The 12,113-nt window shown below is 45.6% G+C and overlaps 1 protein-coding gene across 1 annotated transcript in view; it reads right to left on the bottom strand.

The window, feature by feature from the left end:
• Positions 1 to 12,113, bottom strand: part of LOC148511348 (tyrosine-protein kinase JAK1-like) — a gene marked incomplete at its 3' end in the record, with an annotated part of 104,200 nt that overhangs the window by 14,109 nt on the left and 77,978 nt on the right. Inside the window, exons 6-11 of the mRNA XM_088442371.1 lie at positions 10,379 to 10,532; positions 9,190 to 9,353; positions 7,029 to 7,356; positions 4,969 to 5,148; positions 2,940 to 3,097; positions 55 to 178 (exon numbers count right to left, since the gene is read on the bottom strand). Coding sequence (XP_088298497.1) covers positions 55 to 178; positions 2,940 to 3,097; positions 4,969 to 5,148; positions 7,029 to 7,356; positions 9,190 to 9,353; positions 10,379 to 10,532 — 1,108 coding nt within the window. The remainder of the gene's footprint in view (positions 1 to 54; positions 179 to 2,939; positions 3,098 to 4,968; positions 5,149 to 7,028; positions 7,357 to 9,189; positions 9,354 to 10,378; positions 10,533 to 12,113) is intronic.

Below are 12,113 nucleotides of genomic sequence, written 5' to 3' on the forward strand. Positions count from 1 at the left end.
AAATAAAAAAACAGGCACCCCCACGTTTCTGATGTGATAACTTGCATTAATTACCTTACATATCTTGGAACATGCCACAGTCATGAGAATGTGGTTGAAATCGGTACAGCTCCATCTCAGGACGTACGTCCCCTCCTCATTTCCTTCTTGCCGCAGCTTGTTTACAGCGTACTCCGTGCTACAATACACATAATAACCACATGAAGCAGCAGCGGAACATTCCCAAGTGCTGATCTAACACATTGGGGCTTCTTATCCATTGATCGGGTATCCCCCATTACTATGGTAAATATGTCTAATAGATCTGATGCTGAGACGTAAGGGACAGAAGTGCACAGTACCCTGGCTGGCAAGCACTAGGTAATTCTGTCATGGAGCACTGGGAATTCATGGGAGGAAGCCAACTTGCTGTCAGTGTCCAATCACTTTTGTCTACATAGTGTATCACAAGGAAGTAATTCAGTCATGCAAATGGGCGCTATGGAGAACAGTAGTAGCTTAGTCTTCATTCTAGCACCCCGCAGCTGTCACAACCCGTGCAGTTCCTCTTTCCTGCCTGGGGTGTTGCTCTCTGTTCTGGTGCTTCTTGCACACTCAGCTAAGATTCAGCAGTTTGTGTGCTAGAAGCACCAGAGCATAGTGACACCCCAGGCAGGAAAGAGGAATTGCACGGGGTTTTAAGAGGTGCAGGGTGCTACAATGAACACTAGTATCTGGATTGTTAGCTCTCGAGTACAGACATGAAGTGCTCCTAGTCAGAAAAAGTTCCGTCCACATGTTTCTCTGGATATTTATAAGGCAAAAGTTAATGCGGCTGGCCCGGCTAACAGGGAAGAACTGTGAGTGACCAGGACAGGGACTGCAGCAGCCCGGTAAAAGGAAAAGTCCTGCTGGTAAGTAGGTGGATAACGGCCAGAGGTCAGGAAACGGCAACATTATAGACAAAGACGAGACTGGGAATAGATAGCTGTATTATGCCTGGGAGGCTGAGATCGGGACAGCAGGACAATCGCCAGGTGAGCGCAGCAAACAGGTGGGAACAGTGAACACATTGTAGAGGACAGAGCATTGCAAAGCTAAGAAATAACTTCCATCATTGACACAACCCAAGCTAGAGAGAATCAGTAAGAACAAAGCGTCAGACCGGGGGTACCGTCCTGGGACCCCGAGAGGTGTGTATAGAGTAATTACCCCAGAATAGAATACAAAGTTGTCAGGAGACCCATAAGGAGAGAGATCTTTTGAAGTGTTTATAGAAGACTCGGTGAGGGAGCCACAGCCCAGTAATAGTGGTGTAGAAATACCTTTAAAAATTTTTAAAAGCTGAGTACATTTTCCCAGTATATGCTTTGGCTTCATCTGAGATCTCTGTAAACAGTACTACGGAGGGAGAAAAAGACCAAAAACAAACCTATAGACTAAAAAAAAATAATAATTTGGGAGGGGAGTACAAACAAAAATTATAATTTTTTTTTTATTCAAGTGCAAAAATGATGCACACTAACTAGTAAAGGGTTCACATTGTGTGTACGGGCCAGTTTTTTTTGTAGCACAGGGCGATATTATCTGCTAAGGAGACCACAATTTGAAAGAGGGGACTCCCCATATTTATAGGTCAGTGACTCCACTTTTACAGGTGTAATTATGGGCGTGATGGGGCACGTAGTATGATATTCTGATATATGGAAAACATCTATTATGTATCTATTACTCTATCTATTATAGGGTAATATTGTTTGGGGATTACAAATGATCACCAGACAAAAACTACCAGTAGGCCACATGAAAGCACAGACTCTACTCTTTCAAATATGAGTATCCACAAAGTAAGTACGGGGGCTAGAGGGCACGGGTGCCCCCCCCCCCATATATAAGGAAAATATAAGCTTTCCCTAGCACAGAGTAGCATTGTCCGGTAATCATAGGTGATCACCAGACAATAAGTACTAAGGTGACCCATCATTCAATAGAGAGGCCCCCCCCCCCTCTTTCTATAATGGCTGCCCCTGATTTTATGGATGCCAGGTTGGGGGGAGATCTTCCCGCATCCATAGCCTCGATGATATTTCTGTAGTGCAGGTGGTATTGCCTGGTGAGCACACTGATCACCTGGCGATAACCTCTAAGGGGAGCTCAGTTTTAAAGAATGGGCTCTCAAACGAGTGTGCCACCATCTTTCTATGTGCTAGAGTTGGTGGGGATAAAGGGACTTAATATCCCTCACCCCAGTATTTTTCAATTATTATTATTTTTTTGTTTGTTTGTTTTTTTTCAAAAGTGCCACCGGCGCAGAGTTAAGAGTCGGCCTCGTCCTCCGCAGTCTGGCTGTGTATCCAGAGGACGAGCCCCAATCATCCTCCTCATAAAGGGGTTAAAGCAGTGACCATAGTGAATATCACTTTTCTTACAGTCAACGGTAATTTGGCAGCTCACTTTTGCGGCGTATCGTTTTTTTTCCACACATCCGCCTGTGCCCGAGTTCTTGCGTTTTTGGCAAGATATCGCACACTGGGGCCGGCCAGTAAGCACGCCGTAGCGCTTCGGCACTAGGCCTATACGCCAAGATAGTTTTCTCCCCACCCACTCCAGCGTATGAGATATTAATACAGCTCATCGTTACTGCTTCACCTCGATAACAGGCGAAACAGAAGCAGCTTTTAGTGGCATGTTATTTGCCCAAATAATACATCTCATAGATGAATTATGAATAGATAAAAAAATGGGCGTGATGGGGCACGTAGTATGGACTATTAAAGATGGTAGAGAACATTTTCCTCCATTGTCTGTATACAGAGGTAATAGAACATTCCACACATCCTCAGATTGCTGGACTGGCATTATAAAGCTTATAATGAGCTACCTGCCTAGTGCCCATGCACAACATATCAAGGGGCAAATGGAAGAGACACTAAATGACTCGCAAACAATTACTGACTTACCAAATAGGCCCGTGACAGCCATTCATTATGCTGTGCACTATCAATGGGGGGGCGACGTCAGAGCAGAGATAATGGTGGGCGTCTGCCGTGAGTCTGAAGTACCCGTCTACGAGGGCTGTAAAGGAGAGCGCCACCTCCGAAGAGGAGAGTTTCAGCTCCTAAAGGAAATGTAATATGTAAATGACAAAATAATTTGCTTCAATTCTCGGATTAGAACAAAAAAGGGAGAACACTATTTGCTATTTAATATGTATAAGAACACAATTCACCACCGTCAACGCTGTGGGTCTCTGGGCATCAAGTGCAAAACATGAATTATGCTCATAGCATACAGACCGCATCAAATACAATTTTGTGGGTGCTCCTAGTTATTTTTTCTACCCAAACCTGCAGCAGATATAGATGCAGCAGCCAGATCACTACTGAGACTGCTTATGACAGAGGCCATCTGCAGCCAGATCACTACCGAGACTGCTTATGATAGAGGCCGTCTGCAGCCAGATCACTACCGAGACTGCTTATGATAGAGACCGTCTGCAGCCAGATCACTACCGAGACTGCTTATGATAGAGGCCGTCTGCAGCCAGAACACTACCGAGACTGCTTATGATAGAGACCGTCTGCAGCCAGATCACTACCGAGACTGCTTATGATAGAGGCCGTCTGCAGCCAGAACACTACCGAGACTGCTTATGATAGAGGCCGTCTGCAGCCAGATCACTACCGAGACTGCTTATGATAGAGGCCGTCTGCAGCCAGATCACTACCGAGACTGCTTATGATAGAGGCCGTCTGCAGCCAGATCACTACCGAGACTGCTTATGATAGAGGCCGTCTGCAGCCAGATCACTACCGAGACTGCTTATGATAGAGGCCGTCTGCAGCCAGATCACTACTGAGACTGCTTATGATAGAGGCCGTCTGCAGCCAGATCACTACCGAGACTGCTTATGATAGAGGCCGTCTGCAGCCAGATCACTACCGAGACTGCTTATGATAGAGGCCGTCTGCAGCCAGATCACTACCGAGACTGCTTATGATAGAGACCGTCTGCAGCCAGATCACTACCGAGACTGCTTATGATAGAGACCGTCTGCAGCCAGATCACTACCGAGACTGCTTATGATAGAGACCGTCTGCAGCCAGATCACTACCGAGACTGCTTATGATAGAGGCCGTCTGCAGCCAGATCACTACCGAGACTGCTTATGATAGAGACCGTCTGCAGCCAGATCACTACCGAGACTGCTTATGATAGAGGCCGTCTGCAGCCAGATCACTACCGAGACTGCTTATGATAGAGGCCGTCTGCAGCCAGATCACTACCGAGACTGCTTATGATAGAGACCGTCTGCAGCCAGATCACTACCGAGACTGCTTATGATAGAGACCGTCTGCAGCCAGATCACTACCGAGACTGCTTATGATAGAGACCGTCTGCAGCCAGATCACTACCGAGACTGCTTATGATAGAGACCGTCTGCAGCCAGATCACTACCGAGACTGCTTATGATAGAGGCTGTCTGCAGCCAGATCACTACCGAGACTGCTTATGATAGAGACCGTCTGCAGCCAGATCACTACCGAGACTGCTTATGATAGAGACCGTCTGCAGCCAGATCACTACCGAGACTGCTTATGATAGAGACCGTCTGCAGCAATCTTCTGAACACTCAGAACTGGTCTTAGTACACAGCAATAGCGTCTAAAATAGGTTTCATATAAGACGCTGAGGCCATTGCTGAACAATGTATTGAATAGTAAATGGACAGAGGATCTGGGCCATACCACAAGGACACTACTGGCCGTGTAGTCACACAGCATTTCCACTAAACCTTGGAGGAAGACCAGTAACATTCAGTGCTGCTCACATTCGCCTTCTATAACTGGGAGGCACCACCGTACCCCCACAGTACAATGTCTCCAGGGCTGCAAGGCCAGATTTCCCTCCCAATTATAACATCCAAGATTCTCAAAAGCAAATTCATATTACAATGCTATGTGATCTATGCAGCCGTCCGTGCGTTACCATGCTTTTGTTGTCCTGATTATTCACGATGACCGTTTCCTCTTTGACGACGATGTGAGTAATTTCGGGGAAATACGAGAAGCAGATCCACTGGTCCTTGACCGTCGCTTTCCTGTCCACCTTATTTTTATTTTCACCTTTCTTCCTTTTCAATTTCTTTTCTTTTTCATTGAGCACGAACTGCGGGTAAAATAAGTCAAATAAGTCACAAATCAGAAACAAACGTTGCTTGTCCCCCATCCATCCCGGAACGACGACAACAAAGTCCCTGGGTCCCAAATGCAAAAATATCATAGGGGATATTTCCCCTCCTGCAATCTCCCCAGGAAGGTGATTGAAGCGTGAGCCCAACGCCTGGTTCTTGGTCTATAATCGCTGGGTGGGTAAAAAATTGCTACCACCCACAAGATTTTGGGGATTTACCCGCTAGATATAAAGCACAATAATTTAAAAGGCAAAACAACAGTCTGGATTTGCCTTTTAAATTATTACTGCTTTAAATCAAGAGTCTAAATAGCTGGAAACTTGGGGTCGCCCAGGATTTGGTGGGCAATTACTCTATTTTATGCTCACCAAATGATCCAGCGATTACTCCTCCTCTTATGACCTCCTCTGAGGTTCTATCACACGGAGCTCAGCTACCAGTGAATAAAGAGTACGGAGCAGCAGTGGCAGATTTAAGATTCAGGCAGACACTGGGCACAACATAATCTTCGCCCTGACGCCCCTAATCTCCCCAATGATGCTCTGAGGAAAGGTTGGGGGGGGGTTGGGGGTGTAGCATAGCTGCTGCAGAGCCGCCCAATAGCTGTGACAGGCGACTCTGCATACACAGCTCTCTTCTGTCCCTCCTTCCCCGGTCACTTGACTTCTTGTTCTGGACTCTCTTGCTGCAGCTCCTCTTTAAGACGTGGCGCAGCGTAACGCGACGCAATAACGTTTTTTCTAATTGCGGTGCAGCGCACATGACGTCCTCTACTAGGAGCGGCTTTGTATTTACTGAGTACGGTCACAGCAATAGTTTCACAACTCAATAGCAATTTTATCATTAATACCAATAAAAGTAGGGATGCAATACTGTAAGGTCTTATCTTTATATTAAGCGACCATTTGGGAACACAGTATGTACAGACATGGGAGTACTTTTATTTAGCTCAGCAATTTCATATTATATATATATATATATATATATATATATACACACACATATATATATATATATATATATATATATACATACACACACTAATATATGTATATACATACACACACACATACGTACACACATGTATACATATATATACACACACACACACAGTCAGGTGCATAAATATTGGGACATTGACAGAATTTTCATATTTTGGCCTCTAGTCACCACCACAATGGCTTTGAAATGAAACAAACAAGATGTGCTTTACCTGCAGACTTTCAGATTTAATTTGAGGGCAATTACATCCAAATCAGGACAAGTATGAAAGTCTGCAGGTAAAGCGCATCTTGTTTGTTTCATTTCAAAGCCATTGTGGTGTTAAATAGAGGCCAAAATATGAAAATTCTGTCAATGTCCCAATATTTATGGACCTGACTGTATGTGTGTGTGTGTATTATATATATATATATATATATATATATATACATTCATACATACATACATACAAAGTGTTCACTCCAGCTCTGGCGGCCGGCAGGGCGCCGGAGAGGACACTTCCGTGTGCGAGCCTAAGGCGCGCGTGCGCTCCCGAAAATGGGGCGGGGCGATTGAAAAGGGGGCGTCTATAAGAGGCGTCCCCTTTTCGTCACTCTTGGGGGGCGTGCCCGACACTTACGGACACGCCGTGCAGCCCCCAAGCGCTGCCGATAGGGAGAATAGATGCCGGGCGTATTCACTGTGACCCGCAGGTGAAGACGGCACCCGCAGGCTGTGAGGGCAGGGCGCTTTTTGCCATCCAGAAGGAGGGCAGGGTGCTGAGTCCCGCTAAAAGAGCGTAACGGGAACGCTACATACATACATACGTATACATAGAGAGGCGAATTGACAGAAATCCTTATTTATAACTTACGGCTGGTTTTTGCCTCCACAGAATCCCGTCGTTCCCGGTCACCATCACCTCGTACACCTCCATGAGGGGAAAGCCGTTTTGCTCATTCTCCGAGGAAATCTTTAATGATGCTGTCTCAAAGATCTCAGCGCCGTAGTTCTTAGTTAACGTCTCCAGGGTGGACATGTACTTCACCTTCAGGTCGTGGGGCGACACGCTGCTGTCACAGATGGTTTTGTTGTTGAATTCTTTTAAGAAATTCCTGAAAACGTTATTGATCCGAATGCGAGTCAGAATATTCCTCTGCTTGATGGTTCTGTTTAACGTTTCTGGAATGTATTTCTTATAGCTGAAAAGGAATAAAAGAACACACATGGTGTAAGGAACACACGCACACACAGGTAAATATAGTAAAGACCGGTACTCACTGTTTGATGCAACAGAAAACCGGTGTTTGAATTCTAACAAGAGCAAAACTTTGTTGTCTTTTCCCAAGATCAAGTTAACAATATACAAAAGTACCAAGTATTTTGGCTAATGCAGACGACATTCCCATATATTGCTCATTTTTACCAGGATGACTACTAAGCAATGTTATAGTTTTTAATTTTGTTATGTTTTATAGCATACTAGCTGAAGTACCTGGCATTGCCCGGGTTTAAATGTTCAAGTTATTCATTTTTATTACGTGATGTAGACCAAACCCATCCAGTGGAAGGCCCAGATAAGGCTCCCTCGGTCAACGTTCTGCCCAGCGCATTCCACCGTGAGTCTGACCGGGACCCCTACCACACCATTAGGCGTTCCAGACCAATTGCCACCCCTCTGTGAGGTTTTTCATCCAAATCCATCTAGTGGAAGGCTCAGAACAGGCTCCCCGGGTCAAAGCTCTGCCTAACGTACACTAATGGGAGGTCTTACGTGCGCCCTAGTGACGCCCAGTGGGTGGGAAGCTTAGCGCCGCAGGAACTGGCTGGTTACCGAAGGTAAGTATGGGAGCAGCGGGAGCAATGGGACACAGCGGAAAGGGGGTGTGCTGGGCGTCTAGCAGCAGTCAGAGTGGAGGGCAAAGCGGCAGAATTAGCAGGATGGACTGAGGTGATCTGGCATATGCAGGGTCTCTTTACTAGTCTATATAATGATTATATAAAGGTCTGTCCCTTCTTTAACTGCTCCCACTGCTAGGGGGACAGGACATACCCTAACCAAGGAGGACCTGGTCTGCCGCCGCGACCGGGGCAAGTATGGGAGAGGGGAGGGGCAGAGCATGCAGGATCCAAACTAATAACATTGTTTTTGCATTCACCTAACTCAGGGGCATCGGAACAATTTTATGTTGGGGGGGGGGGGGCAACATAGAATCGTTCCGGCGCCACCTCTTCCCCTCCATCGTACCTAAGCGGCGACCACGGACTGTCAGGGGCTGTGCTGTGTAGTAATAAGCTGCACTGCACAAAGGAGGAAGTGTAATGTGCAGTGTTTTAACTTAAAGACCGTACATTACACCTCCTCCTCCATGCTGTGCGGCTTATTACTATAAAACAGCACAGCCCTGACAGTCCCGCGGCCGCCGCTCCTTTCAAAAGTTTGTTTATTTTATCTGCACACTTACCTATTCTCCCTGAACATCCGTGAGACTCCCGAATTTAGGTAAGCACTGCAACTAGGAAGCAGCACTTCTCCTAATAGAACGCATGCTTAGGGACAAGCTTGTGCCCTGGAACCAAACACTTCCCTAAATAAACCAAAGGTGAGGTAGAAAGTCTCACCAAGTACCTTCGGGCAGCACAGGGTCCATATATTATTATTATCCTTTATTTATATGGCGCCACAAGTGTTCCGCAGCGCCTTACAAAGTAAATAAACAAATAATTTGACAACTGACTTACAGTACAAAATAGGACAAGGACATGGATAATATACATTGATACATAAGTGACCAGAACATCTAGATATGCAACAGAGCGTAAGCAACCAAGTGTTAGGTGCCCTGGAGGGGGGTAAGAAGTAGGCGAAAGTAAAGTAAGGAGAAGCACAAGAGGGTAGAGGCCCTGCTCGTAAGAGCTTACATTCATAGGGAATGCAGCTCACAACGTAATGGACAATGCACATACTGAAATTACGTCATGTCATTTTCGTCTCCCGACTGGCGCTAGTTATCGCATACTCAGCGGGCACTAACCTTATGTCCTTCGGAATTTCCGGCAGCTGCATTTTCCTCTTGATGGCGTAGTGAGAGATCGCCAGCACGGCCATCCCCAGGCACTCATTTTCTATCTCATGTACCTCCGATTCAGTTTTAGGTTCTCGAACAGGTGCTAGACACTTCACTAACTCATACTGGCCCTATTAAAAGCATGAATTTCACATTTTCAGAGCCAGACTTAACCCAGATCCTCCGTGATTTATAAAGCAGAAGCGATAAGGTCAATTCTATAAAATAAACTGCTAAGGAATTAGTTTTTGAAATCAGATGTCCTGGCAGAAGGCAGGGAGAACTCGATCTGCATTTCTACAGCGATCTATACTGTGCCAAGGGTAATGTCAGAAGGCTGTACGTAGGGCAGCCAGTAACAATGACCGCTGTACAGTAGAATAATGGGCGTGATATGAAAAGACGACAGTATATCTTTGTCGACATAGACGTTAGGCCGACGATCAGATGTTAAGAAAATGTATTTGCTCCTATTGAGCATTAACTTTGTAGCTCTTTTAACTACGATTAGTATCCAATCAAACCTAGTGTTACATAAAAACAGTTCCACGTTGCATTTGTGAGGATATATCGCATTAACCTGTATAACAACGGTTCTCTAAATACTACATTTTATTATACATCATTGCTACGTTGTTTTTCCTTTTAAAACACATCCTTCTGCAATGTTTGCACAGTTGTGTCCACATACCTCCGTCCTTCGAGCGCTACAAGTCACGTTACAAATAACGCGTGACCGTTGTGTGACTCGTTAGCACGCAACGTATTTTCGTGCGACCTTTTCCCTTCAAATGCGTCTTAATCGCACAGTGATATGAAATCGGCAACACAGGCAGCTTCTGCTGATTAAAACGATATGCGGCATGCCTGTATTCTGCGCGCGAATGCACCTGCATGCGAAATGCTACGTTACAATGTCCGTGGCTGGGACACTGCAACGTAGCATTGTGCGTGCAGATACACCTGCAGTAGTGCAAGGAGGCTAGATGTATGAGGACAAATCTGTATATCCAGTACATTGAGGTGTGCGCTGAGTGTAGACCTGATCGCTTACTGTCAGGAAGGTGACCTCAGGCACCAAGCTGCTCCCAGAAATGTTCCCTGTACCTCGGCCTGAAGCACGCACTCACCCCACCTGGTACCTGCTGTACTGTACCTGTGCGAATATATAATCCAAGGAACTGGCATCAAGAATCGGTGTCCCCTCCTGGACCTTCTTACTTTCGTAAGGTTCTTTCTGCTTTTTGGGGTAATATCTCCAGACCGGCGGCTCAGTTTCATTCGTCCCATGCCAATTGGTGAAAAGGAATCTTTGTTTTGGGGAAGAAAAAACAAATCACCACTTTACATGTAGCAGCGCAGTTCTGCTTTTCACACAATCATATAAGAAACGTCAGTAATAAAATACATGACGTTCCTGGAACGGCTGAATATAAATAGGTATGGCTGCTATCCGTAGCTGCTGGGTCTAAAGCGGCCCTTTAGGATTTGCGTCTTGGGAATTGCTAGAGGACTAATGCGATTACTACTTCTGATATTATGGTTAGTGGGAGAGTCCCATAAAAAAAAAAAAAAAGAATGAAACCACTAAATATTATTTTACTGGTCCAACGCATTTGCCACTTCTAAGCCTTTCACCCCCTTCCCCAATGACTTTATTATGGCTTTCCATACACCGAATTTCTGAGAAGTAAAACCATTGAACTCACTTGCCCAGTAAGAAATATAGAAATAACAAGATGTTACAATGTAGAGGATGCCCCCCCCCCCCCACACACACACACACGGTAATGGTTCTTGCACAAAACCAATGTATCCGCAGCCCTGAACTTGCCCTAAATAGACACAATGTCACTGAAGAGCAGGACATGACTGTCTCCACTGTACAAACCAGGATGACAGAATCTCTCCCTTCATGTTCTCATCTCTGACGAGACGACAGGCCGGTAACTCATGTGAGCTTTGTATCGACTCGCTGAACAGACTGTTTAATGGGCTTTCGAGAAAGGACTATGTTTAGCATACTTGTAAAGAAAATCATTGATACTCTATATACCCTTCCATCTAAATAAATATCCCAGATAATGTCTACTGTTTTACTGGTAGGGATAAAAAAAACAGAAAATAACCAAGCTGGATGTTATTTTATACAGAGATGTGTATGGCATCATTAAGGAGGTTATCCACTACCCGACAGTGAAAAGACTGAACGGTAACGATATCGTTATCGTTCAGTCGTTCACTACACTGCAGGGTGCCCACACTGAACGATATGTCGTTCAGTGCAGGCACAATCAATCATCTGCAAACATGCTGAACCTGACGATATATCGTCAGGTTGACCAGAATGTTTGAACGATGATAGATGTCTAAAAGACCAAATTTTCAAACGATGGTCGAACGATTTTATCGTTATTGTTCAAACGTTCAACTTTATCGTCTAGTAGATACCCCCCTTTACTCTGTGCTGCTGGGGGACCTTGCCGCTTCTACTATAACTGTCAGACTGTGACTTCCTGCTGCCTCCATTCCCCTCCTCACATCATGTCACTGCCCCTGTCACATGCAGCCCTGTCCTCACTGACACATCACTCATCTCCTGATATACTCTGTGCTGCTGGGGACTCTGCTCCCTCCACTATATAACCCTCAGTCTGTGGCTTCCAGCTGCCTTAATCCTCTTCTCACATCATGTCACGGCCCCTGTCCTCACTGACACATCACTCCTCTCCCGATATATACTCTGTGCTGCTGGGGGACTCTGCTCCTTTCACTTTATAACCCGGGCTGTGGCTTCCTGCTGCCTCCATTCCCCTCCTTACATCATGTCACTTTCACGGTCATATGCAGCCTGTCATCATTCACTACCTCCCAACTGATCAGCACACTCA

The sequence above is a fragment of the Taudactylus pleione genome, unplaced genomic scaffold (assembly GCF_031769625.1).
Source record: "Taudactylus pleione unplaced genomic scaffold, aTauple2 ptg000310l, whole genome shotgun sequence".
Taxonomy (NCBI): domain Eukaryota; kingdom Metazoa; phylum Chordata; class Amphibia; order Anura; family Myobatrachidae; genus Taudactylus; species Taudactylus pleione.